At 43.7% G+C, this 24343-nt stretch overlaps 1 protein-coding gene and 1 long non-coding RNA gene across 4 annotated transcripts in view; one reads left to right on the top strand and one right to left on the bottom strand.

Annotated features, from left to right (window-relative positions):
* Positions 1 to 24343, bottom strand: part of LOC137347323 (digestive cysteine proteinase 2-like) — a 50469-nt gene that overhangs the window by 2115 nt on the left and 24011 nt on the right. Inside the window, exons 6-10 of one of the 2 annotated variants that reach the window (XM_068011759.1) lie at positions 23885 to 24083; positions 21912 to 22105; positions 14445 to 14536; positions 12117 to 12278; positions 8926 to 8958 (exon numbers count right to left, since the gene is read on the bottom strand). In XM_068011759.1, the coding sequence (XP_067867860.1) occupies positions 8938 to 8958; positions 12117 to 12278; positions 14445 to 14536; positions 21912 to 22105; positions 23885 to 24083 (668 nt within the window). In that variant the 3' untranslated portion in view covers positions 8926 to 8937. Of the gene's footprint in view, positions 1 to 8925; positions 8959 to 12116; positions 12279 to 14444; positions 14537 to 21911; positions 22106 to 23884; positions 24084 to 24343 lie in introns of those variants that run through there. The other variant, XM_068011758.1, reaches the window with a different exon arrangement.
* Positions 1002 to 24343, top strand: LOC137347328 (uncharacterized). Of its 2 annotated transcripts, XR_010968933.1 has the most exons (4): positions 1002 to 1291; positions 12984 to 13119; positions 19888 to 19923; positions 21902 to 24343. It is a non-coding gene; the product is annotated as an uncharacterized lncRNA (long non-coding RNA). The 2 variants fall into 2 exon arrangements; XR_010968934.1 differs by lacking the exon at positions 19888 to 19923.

The following is a 24343-nucleotide window of genomic DNA, read 5'->3' as shown; positions in this document are numbered from 1 at the left end:
TCTGCATGAATGTTGCTACTGCTTTCTGATTGGTCTGTATTAATCATGTCACAGTTAGTAGCTGCCAATCAATAATGAAAACTATCCAATCCCTTGGTTAGATTCCAGCCTGTAATTTACTCATTATAAAGATCCAATGGACATTAAGCTTGTGGTGTAAATAAGTAAAGGTTTATACAGTCAAGCATGGATGTACCCTGAGCTCCTCAAGAATTGCCCACCAATCTCTTTTATTATAACCAGATATATAAACCCAATATTATTCTAAATATAGCAGGCAGTTAAATCTGAGTGGAATGGTCTAAACTGGGGCCTAAATTGGAGCTTCACTAGTAATTCAATCGAGCGGATTCAGAGTTGGTTGCTTGATTCTGACTACTGGGTAGCTTGTGTTCAATCTACTCTGAAGTTGCACAGTGACACTGTCCGCTGATCACAAGAACGATGTGTCAGGAAGCAGCTGAGTATTTTGCAATCAAGTACTTTCAATCAGTAATGGGAAGAAATCTCTGGACAGAAAGCTCAGCAAGTTCATAGGAAACACGTGCAGTTATACACACTGTCTGTCATACACAAGATTTTATTCTGCTGATGTGAAAGATTATTGAACCCTGAACATTATGAGTGAGAATAACTTCTGGTTTAATATTTAACCTGCTGAAGTATTTCACTTGAAATGATTACACAACATAAGAATAAATGGGTTTTAATTTGTTAAAATGGGTCTTTGTTCTTTGTTCTTAATATATTTCTTTCTGATAAACTTAAATCCTAAAATTGTACACACTTATTTCCTGTTTTATTTTTTAAAATGTCATGGTCCTACATTCCAACAGTGACTACACTGTAAAAGTACTTTATTGCCTGTAAAGTGTTTGGGACATCCTGGTGTGAAAGGCACAATATAAATGCAAATCATTGTTATGGCTGCTGGCACTGTAAGGACATCTCACATGTTAAAACTCAGATAGCCAGGCAGTGAGAGATTGAACTGGAGCTGAGGCTTTTATATGATTACAATCTTTTATTTACAGAGACACAGGGCTGAATTTCGTGGAGGCAGCAGAGGCTCCGCTGCCAAGCTGAAGACGGGAGGCGACCCTGCTTCAGCCATCGTGGCACCTCGGACAGCATATTGCTGACAGACAGCCATTCATTAAGGATGGCAGCCCACCCCCAAGAGCTGCCAGCCCAATCAGAGGGGCGGCAGCTTAGCAGCGTCAGCAACGTCACTGCTAGCGATCACCATTACTGAGACTGTAAAACCAGGAGCTGGCACTCTTGAGGAAAGGTAAGTGGAATTGGGGATGCTGGGGCCAGGCAGGCGTGCCCCGGCGATTGGGCGGTGTGAAAAATTGCTGAGTGTCGGTGGCACCTTTGCCACGAGGGCAGCTATTGCCGTTGGGCGGAGGTTGGGGAGGGGGGGGAAGCCCTCTGTGGGTCATCACCCCCTGAAACCCACTGGGAGGCCGCCAGGTTTCACTGGGCAGTCTCCCCAGTCAGCGGGCAGGCCCTCCATGGAAGGGGCAAGTGGCCCTTAATTGGTTATTTAAGTGGCTCAATTGGACTTCCGGCGGGCAGCTGATCTGCCAACATTCCCGCTGATGGCAAGATGGCATGGCAGCAGGAAGATATCAGGCACCTCCCATGCCTTTCCGTGCCATTTTGACAGCCTTCCCACAAAGGGCCCAGAAAATTCTGGCCACACATTATATATCATGCACCTCCAACCCCTTTTTCAGCAACTCCAATTTACTAAAGGCTGCATTAAAAACAAGAAATGTTGGAAATACTCAGCAGGTCTGGCAGCATCTGTGGGGAGTGAAGCAGAGTTAACGTTTCAGGGCAGTGACCCTTCTTCAGAACTGACAAATATTAAAAATGCTGCGTTTGCTGACAACACAACCACTAGGTGGCACAAAACTGGCACATGCACAAATGCAGCCTCATCCACTGAAATGTCACTGTCTGCAACATCTCAGGCAGCTGCCAGTAATAAATATAGTGCTGCTCAATTTGACACACAAAAACGAATTGAAGCCAAACTGCCTCACCCCTTAATGGCCGTGATCACCGCCTCCAGCCCCCAACAGTACCCTACTCCTTCCCGTGATCGTCGCTTCTCTTTCCCCACTCCCTCCTGCGATTGTCAATTCTCTTCCCCGCTCCCTCCCACAATCTCCGCCTCAATCGCCACATTCAGTTTCCCGCTCCTTCCTGCTCCCACTTGTTTGCCACTCCATCTCGCCGTTCGCTTCCCACCCAGAGAATTGGCGGGGAGGGGAGGTAGCAAATGGCAAGGGTGGAAATGGCAAACTGGCAAATGTTTGGACACACTAATGACGTCGGTGAATTCTCTGCAAATGCTCTACGTTGTCAGGGGACACTCCGTTTACAAAATCCAGTGACAAATAAGAATGGCAGAATTTTGTGAATAAACACATTCAAATGAGTTAGATTATACCGAAAATCAATGATATTACTTTCTTCTCAAATCCTCTACTTACAGATAAATTATATCAGTTATACAAAAATTGGGTGATTCAACAGTTTGATCCCGAGAGGAGTTTGAAATACTGATTCAATATTATGCAATCTCCCACGAGACAATTCTAAACTAAGGAAAAACTATATATTTGGGTGGTTTAAAATCTCTTTCTTTTAGTTTTGGTGACTGCAGCTTTGACAGTAGCGAAGGTGCGAGAGCGAGCTTACAGCTGGGAAGTCAATTTCAGTGGAAGTTTAAAAGTTAATTCCCTTTTGTTTTCGGAGGACCAGGGACTGCTGGGTAAGGAAAAACTATATATTTGGGTGGTGGCTGTACCTGAGACACTACACGTGTAGTGTCTCCCACCCACCCTCCTCCTCTAACCAAAAAAAAAGGACTCTGTTGTGTTGATAAGGTAAGCTTTTTATTTAAGAAGTTCTGTCCGTCGGATTGCTAACCTAACAAGTTTTGACATTTTTTTTTTGGTTTTCAGTAGATTTGTTGGGAATTTAGAATAGAGGGAATGGAAGTTAAGGCAGTTGTATGTTCCTCCTGCAGAATGTGGGAGGTAAGGGTCGCCAAGATTGTCCCTGCTGACTGCATCTGCGGGAAGTGCACCCAACTCCAGCTCCTCGAGAACCGCGTTAGGGAACTGGAGCTGGAGCTGGATGAACTTCGGATCATTCGGGAGGCGGAGGGGGTTATTGAGAGGAGTTATGGGGAGGTAGTCACACCTCAGGTAAAAGAAGTAGGTCGATGGGTTACCGTCAGGGGAAGGAGAGGGAACCAGCAGGCAGTGCAGGGATCCCCTGTGGCCGTTTCCCTCAACAACAGGAATACCGTTTTGGATACTGTTGCGGGGGACGACTTACCAGGGGTAAGCAATGGGGTACAGGTCTCTGGCACAGAGTCTGTCCCTGTTGCTCAGAAGGGAAGGGGGAAGAGGAGCAGAGCATTAGTCATTGGGGACTCCATAGTTAGGGGAACAGATAGGAGGTTCTGTGGGAACGAGAGAGACTCACGGTTGGTATGTTGCCTCCCAGGTGCCAGGGTTCGTGATGTCTCGGATCGTGTTTTTGGAATCCTTAAGGGGGAGCAGCCCCAAGTCGTGGTCCACATAGGCACCAATGACATAGGTAGGAAGAGAGATGGGGATTTAAGACAGAAATTCAGGGAGCTAGGGTGGAAGCTTAGAGTGAGAACAAACAGAGTTGTTATCTCTGGGTTGTTGCCCGTGCCACGTGATAGCGAAGCGAGGAATAGGGAGAGAGAGGAGTTGAACACGTGGCTGCAGGGATGGTGCAGGAGGGAGGGTTTTGGTTTCCTGGATAATTGGGGCTCTTTCTGGGGTAGGTGGGACCTCTACAAACAGGATGGTCTTCACCTGAACCAGAGGGGTACCAATATCCTGGGGGGGAGATTTGCTAGTGCTCTTCGGTGGGGTTTAAACTAATTCAGCAGGGGAATGGGAACCTAAAATGTAGTGCCAGTGTACAGGATGTTGAGAGTAGTGAAGTCAGGGATAAGGTTACAAGGACGCAAGAGGGCACTGGCAAGCAAGAACCTGGTTTAAAGTGTGTCTACTTCAATGCCAGGAGCATCCGGAATAAGGTGGGTGAGCTTGCAGCATGTGTTGGTACCTGGGATCTCGATGTAGTGGCCATCTCGGAGACATGGGTAGAGCAGGGGCAGGAATGGATGTTGCAGGTTCCGGGATTTAGATGTTTCAGTAAGAACAGAGAAGATGGTAAAAGAGGGGGCGGTGTGGCATTGTTAATCAAGGAGAGTATTACAGTGACAGAAAGGACGTTTGAGGACACGTCTACGGAGGTAGTAAGGGCCGAGGTTAGAAACAGGAGAGGTGAGGTCACCCTGTTGGGAGTCTTTTATAGACCTCCAAATAGTTCCAGAGATGTAGAGGAAAGGATAGCGAAGATGATTCTCGACAGGGGCAAGAGTAACAGGGTAGTTGTTATGGGGGACTTTAACTTTCCAAATATCGACTGGAAATACTATAGTTCGAGTACTTTAGATGGGTCAGTTTTTGTCCAGTGTGTGCAGGAGGGTTTTCTGACACAGTATGTAGACAGGCGTTGGCCAGGGGCGATGCCACATTGGATTTGGTACTGGGTAATGAACCCGGCCAGGTGTTAGATTTAGATGTAGGTGAGCACTTTGGTGATAGTGATCACAATTCGGTTACGTTTACCTTAGCGATGGGCAGGGACAGGTATATACCGTAGGGCAAAAATTATAGCTGGGGGAAAGGAAATTATGATGCGATTAGGCAAGATTTAGGATGCGTAGGATGGGGAAGGAAACTGCAGGGGATGGGAACAATCGAAATGTGGAGCTTATTCAAGGAGCAGCTACTGCTTGTCCTTGATAAGTATGTACCTGTGAGGCAGGGAGGAAGTTGTTGAGCGAGGGAGCCGTGGTTTACTAAAGAAGTTGAAGCGCTTGTCAAGAGGAAGAAGAAGGCTTATGTTAGGATGAGACGTGAAGGCTCAGTTAGGGCGCTTGAGAGTTACAAGCTAGCCAGGAAGGATCTAAAGGGAGAGCTAAGACGAGCAAGGAGAGGACACGAGAAGTCATTGGCGGATAGGATCAGGGAAAACCCTAAGGCTTTCTATAGGTATATCAGGAATAAAAGAATGACTAGAGTTAGATTAGGGCCAATCAAGGATAGTAGTGGGAAGTTGTGTGTGGAATCAGAGGAGGTAGGGGAAGTGTTAAATGAATATTTTGCGTCAGTATTTACAGTAGAGAAAGAAAATGTTGTCGAGGAGAATACTGAGATTCAGGCTACTAGCCTAGATGGGATTGAGGTTCACAAGGAGGAGGTGTTCTCAATTTTGGAAAGTGTGAAAATAGATAAGTCCCCTGGGCCAGATGGGATTTATCCTAGGATTCTCTAGGAAGCTAGGGAGGAGATTGCAGAGCCTTTGTCCTTGATCTTTATGTCGTCATTGTCGACAGAAATAGTGCCGGAAGACTGGAGGATAGCAAATGTTGTCCCCTTGTTCAAAAAGGGGAGTAGAGACAGCCCTGGTAATTATAGACCTGTGAGCCTTACTTCGGTTGTGGGTAAAATGTTGGAAAAGGTTATAAGAGACAGGATTTATAATCATCTTGAAAAGAATAAGTTCATTAGCGATAGTCAGCACGGTTTTGTGACGGGTAGGTCGTGCCTCACAAACCTTATTGAGTTTTTCGAGAAGGTGACCAAACAGGTGGATGAGGGTAAAGCAGTGGATGTGGTGTATATGGATTTCAGTAAGGTGTTTGATAAGGTTCCCCATGGTAGGCTATTGCAGAAAATACGGAAGTATGGGATTGAAGGTGATTTAGAGCTTTGGATCAGAAATTGGCTAGCTGAAAGAAGACAGAGGGTGGTGGTTGATGGCAAATGTTCATCCTGGAGTTTAGTTACTAGTGGTGTACCGCAAGGATCTGTTTTGGGGCCACTGCTGTTTGTCATTTTTATAAATGACCTGGAAGAGGGTGTAGAAGGGTGGGTTAGTAAATTTGCGGATGACACTAAGGTCGGTGGAGTTGTGGATAGTGCCGAAGGATGTTGTAGGGTACAGAGGGACATAGATAGGCTGCAGAGCTGGGCTGAGAGATGGCAAATGGAGTTTAATGCGGAAAAGTGCGAGGTGATTCACTTTGGAAGGAGTAACAGGAATGCAGAGTACTGGGCTAATGGGAAGATTCTTGGTAGTGTAGATGAACAGAGAGATCTTGGTGTCCAGGTGCATAAATCCCTGAAGGTTGCTACCCAGGTTAATAGGGCTGTTAAGAAGGCATATGGTGTGTTAGCCTTTATTAGTAGGGGGATCGAGTTTCGGAGCCACGAGGTCATGCTGCAGCTGTACAAAACTCTGGTGAGACCGCACCTGGAGTATTGCGTGCAGTTCTGGTCACCGCATTATAGGAAGGATATGGAAGCTATGGAAAGGGTGCAGAGGAGATTTACTAGGATGTTGCCTGGTATGGAGGGAAGGTCTTACGAGGAAAGGCTGAGGGACTTGAGGTTGTTTTCGTTGGAGAGAAGGAGGAGGAGAGGTGACTTAATAGAGACATATAAGATAATCAGAGGGTTAGATAGGGTGGATAGTGAGAGTCTTTTTCCTCGGATGGTGATGGCAAACACGAGGGGACATAGCTTTAAGGTGAGGGGTGATAGATATAGGACAGATGTCAGAGGTAGTTTCTTTACTCAGAGAGTAGTAGGGGCGTGGAACGCCCTGCCTGCAACAGTAGTAGACTCGCCAACTTTAAGGGCATTTAAGTAGTCATTGGATAGACATATGGATGAAAATGGAATAGTGTAGGTCAGATGGTTTCACAGGTCGGCGCGACATCGAGGGCCGAAGGGCCTGTACTGCGCTGTAATGTTCTAATTCTAATTCTAAACTCTACAGAACAAACTAGTAAACAGCAGCCAACACAGTTATGGACAATGAAGATCGTGCATGACAATCCTCCTTGATTTTTTTCGGGAAGTGATAATCCATGCCAATTTTTTAAGCAGTGAGTTCTAATGATCTGGAATGCATTGTCTGAAAGGATGGGGGAAGCAGATTCAATAGTAACTTTCAAAAGGGAAGTTGATAAATACTTGAAAGGAGAAAAAAACTGCAGGGCTATGGGGAAAGAGCAGAGGTGTGGGACTAACTGGATACCTAGATTATTAACTAAATTCAAAGTTTTGGGGCTTCAGGACAAAACTTGACTATGGGGACTGACTTGAGGCATAGTAGCAGCATGGTGCTGGGGGGGGCGGGGGAGCACTACATTGTGATCAAACTGCATTTTGAGTTTTACTCACTAAGAAACAAAGGAAAGATTCAGATACATATATATATATATATATATATATATACACATATATACACATATATATATATATATATATGCCATAGAGGGAGTGCAACAAAGGTTCACCAGACTTGTTCCCAGGATGGCGGGACCGTCCTATGAAGAGAGATTGGGGAAACTGGGCCTGTATTCTCTAGAGTTTTGAAGAATGAGAGGTGACCTCATTGAAACCTACAAAATACTTAAAGGGATAGACAGGGTAGATGCAGCTAAGATGTTTCCCCTAGTTGGGGAGTCTAGAATCAGGAGACACGATCTCAAAATAAGGGGGAAGCCACTTAGGACCGAGATGAGGAGAAATTTCTTTACCCAGAAGATTGTGAATCTTTAGAATTCTGGAATTCTCTTCCCCAGAGAGCTGTGGAAGCTCAGTCACTGAGTATGTTTAAAGCAGATGGCGGCTATAAAATGGCGAGGGAAGGTAGGGGGTGGAGTGCCATCGCCTTACAGACGTCATTGCATTTAACAGCAGCGGGGAAGATGGAGGACAGCCCTCCTGCACAGAGATCAATTGTGCCATTTTACTGGCCAATTAAGGGTCTCTTCCTGCCGCCTCTGGCATTTTACCAGTTGCGGGTGGGCTCTCCGCTGTGTGGGGAGGCCATCTGGTGAACCCTAGCAGCCTCCCTGCGGGCTTGCGAAGTGGGGGAGGGGGGGGGTGCAGTCCTCCTAATCAGGTACACTGTGGCCCTCATAGGGGGGCCCCAGAGGCAATGCCACCACTGTGGCAACACCCTACCCTCCCCCAGCCCTCACCAAACCCCCACACCCTGACCTTCTGAAGAGCAATTAAGGATGGGCAATAAATGCTGGCCTAGCCACGTCCTTAAATGAAAAAAAAACAAGTTCCATGTCCATCTCCACCTCTTTCCTGTTTCCTCAACCCCATTTACTAATCGCCTAAGCACCCAGTTTCCTTTCCTGCTCCTATGCTACCTGACATGGTAAATGATTCGATCTCCTCAGGCACTGTCATCTTTCCTTTTAAAAAACTGCCGTCAGTCCCTCTATCCTTGCAAACTAAACTGCATCACCAACCTGCATTTCCTCTGACAAGTATTTGAATATGTTGTTGCCTCCCAAATATGTGTCCACCTTTTTCTTGATCCCCTCCATTGGGTTTCCTCCCCTCCCACAGTACTGAAGCAATCCAAACAATATTCTCTATTACCACGGCCACGATGCAGGCATGGAGGGATAGCAGAAAAAAAATAGAGACAATTGGGTAGATGGGAAAGAAGGTAGGGAATGAAAGGGTTAGGGATAGTAGAGTAAGATATAGCCTGGTGGGTAAGGGGAAGGGAGTCAGCAGTAGACAGGTGAATGGATGATCTCTGTCTTGGTGATGAAAATATTTGTTGTTGGAGGTGAGGGTGGAGGGTTCAGGGAAGAGGGTTTAAGGAAACAGTTGGTAGCAAACAAAAAAGCCTGGGGTTATCTTTCACCTCCAGAATGATTGTAGATGGTGGCTGATTATGGCAGAGGAGAGTGACATCTTGTCGAGCTTTGTGAAGTCCAGCCATATATGGCAATGCACGACTAAAGCAGTTGTACACCATCTACATTCAAGTTTGCACACCTTTGACCTGAGAAAATGAAAATAGGTACAATATCAGGGAGACGCTCCTTAAAACTTACCTCTTTGTCCAAATCTTCAGTTCCCTAATGTCTCCTCCTTTGACTCTATCAACCTTTCATCTGATTACACTCCTCTTACACTGCATTAAAGGCTTTATACAAATGTAAGCTGTTGTTATTATATGGGAGACAGTGAAGGGTTTTCTTGGGACAAAGGCATGGAAGGCAGAGGTGAGAGACTGGTTGAGAAAATATATTGGTGCAGAGGTATCATGGTGAATGGATGGCCAAAGGTTAGACAGTTGGAAGTTTGAAGGTTGTTATGACCAGGTGAGAAAGGGGTCTAGGGGTTCCCTTTCAGCCTTTGCCTGGCTTAACCATAACAGGGTTTAATTTTAAAAACACTGTCAGGCAAACTCCCACCTGCCAAGATTGAGGCACACATTATTTCGCCACATGAACATTAAACCCTAACATTGCAAGCTCTGACTGGAAGGACATTTCCATGGTAACAGACCATGTTGAAACAATGGAGACTCTGCAGTTGCTCTCCAATACACAGAAGTGGTCAGACTAGTTTTAGTCACATGGCTAGGTGGCTGGGGCAGAGAAATTTGACAAGGGATGTGAAGAGACTGTTCCAGATAAAGAACTGTTCACATGACTAACCTGCTGAGCACCCTGGGAGCTTTTTGAATTTGAACTCCCAAACAAAGGAAGTGCCAGGCAGAACACCGTGTGCTCTGGAAACTGAAGCAAGAACATCTCTCCTGCCTGCTCATCTCTCAGGGAACTGAAACCATTGAAGACATGTAAACTCAGAGAGAAAAGGTTTGCCACGTGAACAAAGTTTTAAGAAGATTACTGGGCCCCAACGAAACGCAAGGCTATAACTTCAATCCAGGACTACAGCGAGCTCGAGAAACAGTAAAAAGACATTGCTTCAAACTGTTCTACTTATCTCTTCTACTCTTTTCCGTCCTTATCTTGTATGTTTATATCACCTGTGCATGCTAGTGTGAGCGCGTCATATATCCGCAGGCGTGAACCGTAATAGAGTTAAGTTTAATGTTTAATAAATTTAATCGTTCTGTTTTAAACCAGAGAAAGCCATTTTGTGCTCGGTTATTTGTCTGATAATTGGAAACTGTGAACATGGAATCATAAAAAAGTGCAGCCCAAAACACAGTGTGTTTAAAATTAAACCCTGTTACAATAATTCCAGGTGAAGACAGCAAGAGACCTCCTAGACACATTACTCACCTGGTCATAACAACACTGTGTGTTTAGCTCCCACTCAGTGAATCATTATTCACTGCTTTCCAATTGTAAGGCAAAGAAATCAATCAGACAAGTTTTCTTAGATTTAAACAAGAAAGGTGGAAGTTTATTAATCTTAAACTCTAATTTGGTTAACTACGAATACACGACACAACCATGCTAGCATGCAATACACACACGCAGATAGAGACAGAAAAAGTCAGAAGAATAAAGGGGAAAAGTGTGAGGCAATATCTGGGAATTACTTACGGTCCTTTAAGTTCGATGTAGAGTTTTAGGTTGCTGGTAAATCTTGCCGTTTCATTGGGGCCCAGTGCGCACTTCAAAACTTGTTTCGATGTAGGAGTCCTTTCTCTCTTGAGGTTTAAGTGACTTCAGTGGATCGGGAGATTAGTGAGACAGAGAGGCTCTCTTCTTCCAAGATCAGTGGCAATCTGCAGCCTGACCCAAGCTGTCCTGTGAGCAGTTCAAAACCAGACCTGGGCCAGCAGGTTAATCATGTGACTTATTTTTTTTAAAACAAACTCCTGCGTTTGTGGATTTCAAAGCTCTCAGTGGGGGGGGGGGGGGGGGGGCGGGGGGGCGGTGTAGTGCTGTCTCTTACACCGACAAGATATGGATCACCATTATCCAGACCAATCTCTGTTAATTGAATTAGTGAACAGTTCCCATTGTCTTTTGCTGGGCGACTGTCTCTTAGAATGCAATTTTTTTGCCAGCCACTGCTGATCTCTTTAAACAAGTCATCTCTCCACTCTGGCAACAGTTTAAAATTAATGTTCATGTGACAAAATTAATAGGCTTCATTCTTGGCAGGTGGGTGTCTTCATGACCAGGTACAGTTGCAAACAACACGGCAATTGTTTTTTTCTTTGTCTAGGAACAGCGGTAGAAGAAATTGGGTAGAGAGACATATGTCATGAAGGATAGAAGGAAGTGACCAAAGATAATCTAGTTGGTGATTGAGATCATGAAAGTAGTTATTTTTGATTTTTTCATGGGATGTGGGCATCGCTGGCAAGGCCAGCATTCGTTGCTCATCCCTAATTGCCCTTGAGAGCTGAGTGGCTTGCTAGGCCATTTCAGAGGGCAGTTGAGTCAACCACATTGTTGTGGGTCTGGAGTCACATGTAAACCAGACAAGTTAAGGACGGCAGACTTCCTTCCCTGAAGGACATTAGTGAACCAGATGGGTATTTATGACAATTGCTGATAGTTTGATGACACCATTACTGAGAATAGCTTTCAATTCCAGATTTTTATTCATTAATTGAATTTAAGTTCTACCAGCTGCCGTGGTGGGATTAGCCTGGGCCTCTGGATTACTAGTTCAGTGACATTACCAATACACCACCACCTCCTTCTGAGACCACAGAGGATGGTGAGGTCCAGGTCTGTGAATATGAGTAGGAGATAGTTTTATGAAAGGCTTAGGAAGGACATGAGGGTGGTTGGTGAATTCACAGGAGACAGTAACGGGAGTTGAGATGAAAATTAAAGTCACCAAGAATGAGTGTAAAGTCTGAGGGAGGACAGGAAGAGGATATTTTGTTGAGAAACTCAAGGTGGAGCTTGGGGAGAGGGGGTGGTGGGAGAGGGGGTGGTGGGAGAGAGATGATAGATCACAAGGATTTCAAAAGGGAACAAGGGGTGGAACATGATGAAGTGTTGAAAGGAGAAGGTGCCAGATGAGCAGGGGGAAGAGGCCATGATGCAATAAGGGTCATACTACCACTGTAGCAGTTTGAGTGGGGCAAGCTGTAGAACGTATATAGCCAGGTGCTCAGGAAGATCTCTCCCATAAATCCAGATGCTATGGAAAATGGTATAATCTAAGAAAATGTCACTCACATCCCTTACCAATACATTTCACCTCAATACTGACCTGTCCCATGTAAGAGCCGTATGATTCTTCATCAGCAATTCCACCGTGTTTCATGATCCATTCAAATGTCTGCCACTCCAATCCTCCATCACAAGCACGGTTTCCAAAGCCCCACGTACAATCTATCAACATTTGCTGTGAAAGGGGAATTAAATATCCTGTCTGAAATGGAAAAGAGATGACAACTCAGGTAGGGAGCTAAGTTTTGCAATAACTGTGTTGGAGTTGTTTATCCAAACAATTGCTTCCAGGAAACATTAAATGATTTACTCCATTCCAGTATCGGCATTAGACTGCTTTAGGAAAACTACAGGGATACCGGCATTGGTACAAAACTAGCCTATTCTCAACAAAATTCATGTTTATTTTAATATAATGTAATACAGTGTTTATTCATTTACACTTCCCACCTCAGCCTCAAATTAAGAAATTGAGAAACACATTCCTGCATTACAACAGCGGCTACACTTTACTTAATTGGCTGTAAAACACTTTGAGATGTCTGGTGGTTGTGAAAGATGCTATACAAATGCACATCTTTAATTTTTTAAAGTGAGGATAATAAACAAAATCAGCAGTTGAAATGTGAGATGAAGTCAAGCAGCTCAAAATTTACTTGAAGATTTGTCTTTTAACTGGCAGAGACCGGTTGACTGTCTCAGCAATTTTGATGATGCAAACAGCTTTTGTTTCTATGACTGGGGAGATTAACTATTTAATAGTTTCATTAAAGCAGACTACACATCAAGCAATGAAGATTAATAGATTCTGAGCAGTTCGGCTGTCAAATTACTAACATGTCCTTTTTTCTTTATAGTTGGTGAGAGATTTTCTGTGTAATTCAAATATTTTTTGTTTTAATTTCAGATTTGCAGTTTTCATAGAATCAGTACAGAAGGAGGCCATTCGACCCATCGAGTTCATGCTGGCTCTCTGCAAGAGCAATGCAGCTTGTCCCACTCTCCCTCCTTTTCCTGGACGCCCTGCAAATTCTTTTCTTCAGGTGCTTATCCAATTCCCTTTGAAAAATTTTCTTTTCATATATTCTTTTTCTAAGCGGTTTAATAACTCCAACTATTTGTCAACAGTAAGAGCAGATTTACTTTACTGACATTGCTCTTTGTGAAAAATGAAGACGGCCTCTTTAATTTTTTTAAAGCTTTTCTTGAGTGTGATTCACCGCTTTATTCTTCATTCATCTGCCCTGATACTGGGACTGGGGATGGGGGTTGACAGGTTCAGGGAGGCAGATACATAGATTACTCTCAGTGTGTTACTGATTCCATAGGAACAGGAGTAGGCCATTCAGTCCAACAAGCCTGCTCCGCCATTCAATTAGTTTAGTTTTTAGTTTAGTTTAGAGATACAGCACTGAAACAATTGGATCATGGTTGATCATCTACCTCAGTGCCACCTTCCCGTGCTATCCCCATATCCCTTGATGTCATTAGTATCCAGATATCTATTGATTTCTGTCTTGAACATGCTCAATGATTGAGCTTTCACAGCCCTCTGGGGTAGAGAATTCCAAAGATTCACCACCCTCTGAGTGAAGAAATTCCTCCTCATCTCAGTTTTAAATGGCCTGCCCCTTATTCTGAGACTATGTACCCTGGTTCTAGACTCACCAGCCAGGAGAAACATTTACATCCACCCTGTCACACCCTGTAAGAATTTTGTAGGTTTCAATGAGATCACCTCTCATTCTTTGAAACTGCAGAGAACACAGGCCAAGTTTTGGCAATCTCTCCTCATAAGACAATCCTGCCATCCCAGGGATTAGTCTGATGAACCTCCCTCTCTGGCAGTTATATTCTTCCTTAGATGAGGAGACCGAAACTGTACACAATACTCCAGGTGTAGTCTCACCATGGCTCTATACAATTGCAGCTAGACGTCTTTACCCCTGTACTCAAAACCCCTTGCATGGAAGGCCAACATATCATTTGCCTTCGTAATTGCTTGCTGTACCAGCATGCTAGCTTTTAGTGACTCAAGAACAAGGACACCCAGGTCTCTTTGGACATTAACACTTCCCAACCTCTCACCATTTAAGAAATACTCCCACCTCGAGATTAAGAGTTCTATGGATTATCCAAGTGTGGATCTTAATGCTTATCTTTCTGAGCACCCATTCAGAGGCACCTCATCAGCTGATTTGTGCTTCCTTGCCTGACTTGGCTCAGATCAGGAGTTGAGTAGAGCAATGCTTATACCTGGGCTATCCCTGCTCTGTACTACCCTATGTTCAATGGCATTGTGCTGCTATAAAACTCACTCTATTACATATCCAAAAAGCTGCAACACTGATCATTTCCTAAACATCACCTTGAGAAAGAGCGCTCCTTCCAAAACACCAGTTGCAGCAAAACTCCAGCAGGACCCACAAATAGCTTGATCTTTGACAGGGGTCACTGCTCCTGAGACACAAAAATAGTTCAAAATTAGGATCCTTGTACATTTTTTACTTCATATAACATGGGAAATCTTATATAGATGTAAAAGCCGCAAGATCCGGCTCAGTAGCGCCAGTAGTATCAGCGCTTATGGGTGCCGGTTTAGGAGAAAATGGCATCCAGACTTTTCCCGCTCACTTCTGGTGCGACCCACGCACTCCATGTTGTTGAGGGCACCAGTGCGGGTGTTACATGCGTTCACCAAAAGCATGGAGAGTGGCCAGATCCTGACATAAGTGAGCATTTAACACTGATATGACGCCCAGCTTGCCATTTTCATAGAACATAGAACAGTACAGCACAGTACAGGCCCTTCGGCCCACGATGTTGTGCCGAATCTTTAACCTACTCGAATATCAAACTAACTACCTACCCTTCATTCTACTATCATCCATGTACCTATCCAAGAGTCGCTTAAATGCCCCTAATGTATCTGCTTCTACGACCACCGCTGGCAGCGCATTCCACGCACCCACCACTCTCTGTGTAAAGAACCTACCTCTGACATCTCCCCGAAACCTTCCTCCAATCACCTTAAAATTATGCCCCCTGGTGATACCCCTTTCCACCCTGGGAAAAAGTCTCTGACTATCCACTCTATCTATGCCTCTCATCATCTTGTACCCCTCTATCAAGTCACCTCTCATCCTTCTTCGCTCCAATGAGAAAAGCCCTAGCTCCCTCAATCTTTCTTCGTAGGACATGCCCTCCAGTCCAGGCAGCATCCTGGTAAATCTCCTCTGCACCCTGTCTAAAGCTTCCACATCCTTCCTATAATGAGGCGACCAGAACTGAACACAATATTCCAAGTGTGGTCAAACCAGGGCCTTATAGAGCTGCAGCATAACCTCGCGGCTCTTAAACTCAATCCCCCTGTTAATGAAAGCCAACACACCATACGCCTTCTTAACAACCCTATCAACTTGGGTGGCAACTTTGAGCGATCTATGGACATGGACCCCAAGATCCCTCTGTTCCTCCACACTACCAAGAATCCTGTCTTTAAGCCTGTATTCCGCATTCAAATTCGACCTTCCAAAATGAATCACTTCACACTTTTCCAGGTTGAACTCCATCTGCCACTTCTCAGGCCAGCTCTGCATCCTGTCAATGTCCCGTTGCAACCTACAACAGCCTTCCACACTATCCACAACTCCAGCAACCTTCGTGTCATCGGCAAACTTGCTAACCCAGCCTTCCACTTCCTCATCCAAGTCATTTATAAAAATCACAAAGAGCAGAGGTCCCAGAACAGATCCTTGTGGAACACCACTGGTCACCGAGCTCCATGCTGAATACTTTCCATCTACTACCACCCTCTGACTTCTATGGGCCAGCCAATTTTGTATCCAGACAGCCAACTTTCCCTGAATCCCATGCCTCCTTACTTTCTGAATGAGCCTACCATGGGGAACCTTATCAAACACCTTGCTAAAATCCATATACACCACATCCACTGCTCTTCCTTCATCAATGTGTTTTGTCACATCTTCAAAGAATTCAATAAGGCTTCTGAGGCATGACCAGCCCCTCACAAAGCCATGCTGACTGTCTCTAATCAAACCATGCTTTTCCAAATAATCATAAATCCTGTCTCTCAGAATCCTCTCCAATAATTTGCCCACTACTGACGTAAGACTGACTGGTCTATAATTCCCAGGGTTCTCCCTATTCCCTTTCTTGAACAAGGGAACAACATTTGCCACCCTCCAATCATCCGGTACTACTCCAGTGGACAGTGAAGACGCAAAGATCATCGCCAAAGGCGCAGCAATCTCTTCCCTCACTTCCCATAATATCCTTGGGTATATCCTGTCTGGCCCCGGGGACTTATCTGTCCTCATATCATTCAAAACTTCCAGCACGTCCTCCCTCTTAACCTCAACCTTTTCGAGCATATCAGCCTGTTCCACGCTGTCCTCACAAACAACCAGGTCCCTCTCACTAGTGAATACTGAAGCAAAGTATTCATTTAGGACCTCCCCTACCTCCTCCGACTCCAGGCACAAGTTCCCTCCACTATCCATGATCGGCCCTCCCTCACTCTGGCCATCCTCTTGTTCCTCACATAAATGTAGAACGCCTTGGGATTTTCCTTAATCCTACCCGCCAAGACTTTTTCATGTCCCCTTCTAGCTCTCCTAAGTCCATTCTTCAGTTCCTTCCTGGCTACCTTGTAACCCTCTAGAGCCCTGTCTGATCCTTGCTTCCTCAACCTTAAGTAAGCTTCCTTCTTCCTCTTGACTAGCTGTTCCACATCTCTTGTCATCCAAGGTTCCTTCACCCTACCATCCCTTCCCTGCCTCATCGGGACAAACCTATCCAGCAGTCGCAGCAAGTGCTCCCTAAACAACCTCCACATTTCTGTCGTGCATTTCCCTGAGAACATCTGTTCCCAATTTATGCTCCCCAGTTCCTGCCTAATAGCATTGTAATTCCCCCTCCCCCAATTAAATATTTTCCCATCCCGTCTGCTCCTGTCCCTCTCCATGACTATAGTAAAGGTCAGGGAGTTGTGATCACTATCACCGAAATGCTCTCCCACCGAGAGATCTGCCACCTGGCCTGGTTCGTTGCCAAGCACCAAGTCCAACATAGTCTCCCCTCTAGTCGGCCTATCTACATATTGAGTCAGGAAACCTTCCTGGACACACCTGACAAAAACTGCTCCATCCAAACTATTTGCACTAAGGTGGTTCCAATCAATATTAGGGAAGTTGAAGTCACCCATGACCTCTGCACCTTTCCAAAATCTGCCTCCCAATCTGTTCCTCCATGTCTCTGTTGCTATTGGGGGGTCTATAGAAAACTCCCAACAAAGTGACTGCTCCTTTCCTGTTTCTGACTTCCACCCATAATGACACAGTAGACAAACCCTCCTCGACGACCTCCCTTTCTGCAGCTGTGATACTATCCCTGATTAACAATGCCACTCCCCCACCTCTTTTACCTCCCTCCCTATTCCTTTTGAAAAATCTAAACCCTGGAACATCCAACATCCATTCCTGCCCCTGTGATATCCACGTCTCCGTAATGGCCACAACATCGTAGCTCCAAGTACTGATCCATGCTCTAAGTTCATCACCCTTATTCCTGACACCTTGCATTAAAATAGACACACTTCCACCCATCATACTGGCTGCAACTTTGCCCTGTCAACTGTCTAACCTTCCTCACGGACCCTCTGCACTCGGTATCTGCCTGTTCAACAGCTACCCCATCCACTGATCCGTGGCTCCGGTTCCCATCCCCCTGCCAAACTAGTTTAAACCCTCCCGAAGAGCTCTAGCAAACCTCCCACCCAGGATATTGGTGCCCCTCCAGTTCAGATGCAACCCGTCCTTCTTGTACAGGTCCCACCTTCCCCAGAAGGTATCCTAATGATCCAATATCTGAATCCCTCCCTCCTACACCAGTTCTGTAGCCACGTGTTCAGCTGCACTCGCTCCCTGTTTCTAGCTTCACTAGCACGTGGCACCGGTAACAATCCTGAGATTACTACTCTGCTCGTCCTGCCTTTCAGCTTCCAACCCAACTCCCTATATTCGCTTTTCAGGTCTTCATCCCTTTTCCTAGCTATGTCATTGGTACCGATATGTACCACGACCTCTGGCTGCTCCCCCTCCCCCTTAAGAATCCTGTGGACTCGATCCGAGACATCCCTGACCCTGGCACCCGGGAGGCAACATACCATCCGGGAGTTTCGTTTGCGACCACAGAATCTCCTGTCTGTTCCTCTAACCATTGAATCTCCTATCACTATTGCTCTCCTATTCTCCCCCCTTCCCTTCTGAGCCACTGAGCCAGGCTCAGTGCCAGAGACCTGGCCACTGTGGCTTTCCTCTGGTAGGTCCCCCCCCCCCAACTGTATCCAAAATGGTATACGTATTATTTTCAACCTTGCAACTCTAGCTAATGCCACAGCCAAACATGCATTCAGTTGAGAAGGCATTGGTTGCTACTGCAAGGCCACTTCAGCACAATCTAGACCTGCACTTCAGTGCAGGAATGCAGCACTGTCAGAGTTGCTAGTTTTCGAAGGAGACATTAAGCTAAGGCCTTGTCCATTATATTTTACACCCACTTGCTATAGTGGATGTAAAAGATCCCATGGCACATTCTGAAAAAGGAGGGTTTCCTGGCCAATGATCATCCCTTAACCAACATTAAAACTGATTAAATAAAAACAGAAAGTGTTGGAAATACTCAGCAGGTCAGGCAGCATCTGCGGAGAGAGAAACAGAGTTAAAGTTTCAGGTCGATGACCTTCTATCAGAACTAAAACTGATTAACTCCTCATTCACCTCATTGTTATTCATGGGATTTTGCTATATGCACATTGGCTGCTGCATCTGCCAACATGATAACAGTGACAACAGTTCAAAATTAATTCAATGGCGGTGAAGCCAGCAGCACTGTGAGTGTACCGACCCTACATGGACTGCAGCAGTTCAAGAAGGCAACTCACCACCACCTTTTAAAGGGCAATTACAGATGGGCAATAAATGCTGGCCTAGCCCACATCCTTGAATAAAAAAAAGCTGGCATGGGGATGCTTTATATAAATTCAATTTTCTTTCAGTGACTTATAATAGCGCAATAGCACCACCAACAGAAATTTATTGTTAATTACAGCTGCTAGTAACATTAACTGCAACATTTAGCAATGTAACAACTTTCAATACTTACAAAAATGGAGGGATCTGCAGTGAGTTATTTGCATTCAAATTCTAGACAAATACACAATTAACTGTCAACAATAGCATTGTTTTTTTTTCAGAACTAGTCAGTTTAAACAGGTTTGATTTTAAAATTGTATAACATTGAAATTGATTTTAGTTTATGCAAGATGGTAACATAATAACAATGTTACATGGGTGGCAAAGTGTGTAAGAACTTTCATACTCCATGGTGTCAACTGTGGCTCAGTTGATAGCACTCTTGCCTACGAGTCAGACAATTATCGGTTCAAGTCTCACTCCAGGACTAAAATGTCACAATTAAGGCTGACATGGTCCTTTGAATGAGATGTTAAACTGAGGCCCTGACTGCTCTCTCAATGGATATAAAAGATCCTCTGTCATTATCTTGAAGAAGAACAGGGGAGTTATCCCTAGTGTCCCAACCAATGTTTATCACTCGATCAACATCATATTGTTGTTTGTGGGAGTTTGCTGTGTGTAACTGGTTGTGTTTCCTACATAACAACAGTGACTGCACTTCATTGGCTGTAAAGTGCTTTGGGACATCCTGCAGTTGCAAAAGGTACTATATAAATGCATGTCTTCCTTTTTTCCATGTTTTATCATTCACAGAGTACATTGCGAAGCACAAACAGGATTTTTGTGGGGGTGAGTGTGTAATTAGATGCATTTGAAATTTACACACTGAAATTTGGTCCCTTTCTGAAGTGTGGAATAGGAAAACAATTTTATTTAGTGAAACAACTGTGAATGGGTTGGTGTGGATGATAATGGTGAAATTTCAGCCTCTGGCACTGCTGTGCAAGCAATGAACATCTAGGATTGACTGTGAAGGAATATAGGTATAAAAGGCTTGATTAAGTAGAACTTGGAAATAGTGTATTATGCCTTTAGAGTTAAAGATTGAAGTTCCCCTTTAAGATGGTAGAGTTAAACATTTCAAGGTCTCTGTTAGATTAGAATCTCTGTTACCAGGGACTTGGGAGATAAACACACACATTGAAATATCCTGTGTGACCTCAGTAAGAGGTAGCAATAAAACTTAGTTGGTTTATGGGGTTGTTGTTCAGACAGGTCAGCTCCGGAGGTTGCCGTGGGTACCATGGAAAGGGTAATTAACAATAAATGGAATGTACTCACAGGTCAGGTAAACACAATTACGAACATTTTGACCAGATAAAAGCTCACAAACTTCAAATTCCAGTAAAACATTAAAGATATAGATTTTAAAAGGGAACATAGGAAGGTCACATCTAATGCAAATGTCATATGACACCTTAGAAATAGTATAAAAATACAAAGTTCTGAAGCAAACAGCAGTGTTGAATCCTCAGCAACGCTTCTCATCCCATGCCTTATTCGGGGATTTAAGGTACAAGTTTACTTTAAATTTTGATGGATATTCAGAATATTCTAAGATAATTTTGTTGTAACATCAGCAAGGTTAAACTTTTGTACTCTTATGTTAGAAAAAAGAATATGTGTTGCATCTCTCAATAATATTTGATATTGTGATATTCTTATCCACTTAAGAAGTTTATTGCATGTTAAATTCTTTAATAAATATATAAAAAAGTTAATAAATCGTCTCATGTAGTTGTATACAGAATACTACAGAACCCCCTCTCTGTGTCTCTTGAAGTGGAGAGATACATATTGAAGAGAGTTTCCCAGACCCTTATAATATCTGGGATATTTATGACTTAGCCATTAAAATATTAGATGTTGGCTATCTGAAAGATGGTAAAATTGTCTGGTTTGAACTTGATTAAAGGAGATTCGTGGGGATGTGCTCCTGATTTGGTTTAGTCCCTACAAGCGGTTAAAGTCATAAATCACTTCATGACAGGGCAGGGCAGTGAGGAGGAAAGTTTTGCCTTCGGGAAATTGGTAGTACATTGGATGCAAGAAGCTAAGTTTTAGTTTCAGTATTGCAAGATGTTGTACAAAACTACTAAAATCCTCTGTATGTTACATATATCCCACAAAGTTGTGTACCTGCTAATATTAGCTTCTGGTCTGGCAAAACTCAATTAAAAAATTTGCATCCTTGTTTCAAATTCCACCATGGCCGTGCTCCTATCTCTGTAACCTCCTTCATCCTCACAACCATCCAAGATATCTGTGCTCCTTTAATTCTGGTCTCTCGCGTATCCCCGATTTTAATTGTTCCACCATTGATGGCTGTGACTTCAGCTGCCTGGGCCCCAAGCTCTGGAATTGCCCCCCTAAATCTCTGCCTCTCTACCACTTTCTCCTCTTTTAAGATGCTCCGTAAAACCTACGTCTTTGACCAAGCATTTGGTCATCTGCTCTAATATCTCCTTAAGTGGCTTGGTGTGAAATTTTGATTGATAATCACTCCTGTGAAGCACCTTGCTAGAAGTGCTATATAAACACAAGTTCCTGTGATTTTACCCATGGGATTAATGGAAAGCATAGATCTTATGCCTCAAGATGTAGTTACTAAATCCAGTTGTTTTAATTGGGGTTGGTGGGATTGGAGGGATGTGAGGGAGGGGAGGGGAAGAGGACAGGCTAACATAAACTGGGTAGTTCAAGTAAATCATCTTGTTATATCGTATATTTCTCAATCACATTAATAACTTTTCCCTCCCCCAAACAGAACTACATACCATACAGCCTCCAGTCCACACTAGAAGGGATAACAACTGACATGTAACGAACTGCAGGAAAAGGCTGCCCATTGCTTAGTAAGATTCTTTTCAGCCTCCCTCTCATAGCTGTTGTCTCATCCACAGTTTGGTCAGTGAGATGGTTAACTTCCATTTTATAGGTGAGGTTTGCCCGATTCATTGAATGGATGTACCTTGAAAGCAAAGAAATGAAATTGTTACCTTATGGAATAAATTACAACACTATCAGGATGACCTGATTGAACCAGGAATAGAAATGTACAAATGAAGTTAAACTGCAGCTAACTTTACCTACAGATGATGTTATTAATTGTTTCACTGATCAAAACTCTGATATCAACAGTTCAATTGCATTTTTTGCTGCTATTATAAACTGGAATGAAATCAACGGTAACTACTAAAACTTTCAGTTAGTTTAAAAGATCCAGCAAGGTTTCAGCCACTATGTTCTGTTATATCCCTCTCAGATGGGGAGGATACATTTACAATGCTGCATTTGGAAACACATCTGTATATTAAGGTGTATTACATCATTGTCTCAGCCTAGGCATATGGGTAGAGCACTATAGAAAGATCTTTTATATGGTCTCATCAATCTGCATCAACATGCCAGCTTACTCGGGAATATTTTTACCTTTGAGTCATGGGTTTAAGCCCCAAGCTGGTCTTGAGCTGACACTTCAGTGCAGTATTGGGGGAAAGCTGTATTATTGGAAATGCTAATTTTCAGATGAGATATTAAATCAAAGCTGCACCTTCCTGCTGAGGAGCCCTTTAAATGATCCCATGCACTGTTTGAAGAACAGCACAGAGTTTCCCTGGCCAAGGTTCCTCCCACAACTACCACTACCAGATACAAATTACCTGGCCATTCACTTAATTACTCCTTGTGAAACCTTGTGACATTAGCTCTGTATTTCCCTGCATAACAATTGTGACTGCACTTCAAAAGTAATCCATTAGTTGTAAAATGCTGTAGGATGTCATGAGAGGCTTTATGAATGCAAGTTTGATCAACCCTGTGCTGTGTTGGATCGTTGTTGAAATAAAATAAAAAAGACTTTCCTTTATACAGCACTTTACACAACTACAGGACATCCCAAAGTGCTTTACAACCAATGAAGTACTTTTTTTTAAAGACTAATCGCTGTTCTAACATAGAACAGCCAATTTGTGCTCAGCAAGCTCCCACAAACAGCAATATGAAGGTGACCAGATTATCTGTTTTAGTGATGTTGATTGAGGGATAAATATTTGCCAAGAGACTCCCCTGCTCTTCTTCAAAATAGTGCCATGGGATCTTTTACATCCACCTGAGAGGGCAGACAGGGCCTCAGTTTAACATCTCATCCAAAAGACAGTACCTCTGACAGTGCAGCACGCCCTCAGTACTACACTGGATTGTCAGTCTAGATTTTTGTGCTCAAGTCCTGAAGTGGGACTTGAACCCACAACAGATGTAATAAATTGTTGCTTAGGAGAGAAGCAGCTTGTTGGATTCTTTTCCATTAATAGTGGATTATCTCTGAGGAATGCAATATTTCTTCTTCAGAGCTGATGCCCGAGATGTAATCAGTAGGATACCATGATACTAATGCTTGTGTATATGTAGTGCCTTTCATGTTTTAAGCAGCACAAAATACGTTTCCACAAGGATTAATATTTAATGTGCAGTGATTGTTTTTATCCATTTTACAAGTTTGTTGAGAAATAGAAATGCAATCAAAGCAGGAAAGACGATCAGTATTTACAATACCAAATCCCACTGTTCAATTTATTTTCCTCCTAAAACTTCCAAATCCAGACTTTTTGATTACTGTAGTAGGATAGTCAGAATTCAAGAAGGATTGAAGTGAATATCCCAGAGAAAGAAAGAAGCGAGATTCATTCTACTTGGGCCCAGACCCACCCTCAACAGTAATGGCTTTCCCAGATTCTAGGGTCAGCTTTACCTCATGTTGCGAGTAAAAATTGTTCTTCTCAAATCATGCTCCTCATCATCTATCCCATAGTCCCTCTTAAACTTCTCCTTGAAATGCTGGAACAAATGGTAAGCTCTGTCTTCCTTATCTGTGGTAACTAAATCCTGAATGGGATTTGCCAGGATTCTGTGTTCTACTCCAGGACCAGGGAAACCTTCACAAGACAAACCTGCAATAAACAAACCGATAGAACGATAAATATCGAGCTAGCATTCCGAGTATTTTTATTAGAATGAGCATGGCAAATGTCACACTCTAATTCGAAAGTCAGAGATATATCTCTGTAAATTTAAAATGTTATGACTGTATAATTGTAGTATCTTTGTTTGTTTTCTGATGATAATCAACTTGACAGCATAGTACTTTACCTTGTTCAGATTCACTGACATATAAAATACCAAACAGAAATTTCATCTGGACCCAAATAAA

Source organism: Heterodontus francisci, chromosome 31 (genome assembly GCF_036365525.1).
Source record: "Heterodontus francisci isolate sHetFra1 chromosome 31, sHetFra1.hap1, whole genome shotgun sequence".
NCBI lineage: Eukaryota > Metazoa > Chordata > Chondrichthyes > Heterodontiformes > Heterodontidae > Heterodontus > Heterodontus francisci.
This window is presented reverse-complemented; position numbering and strand designations above follow the sequence as displayed.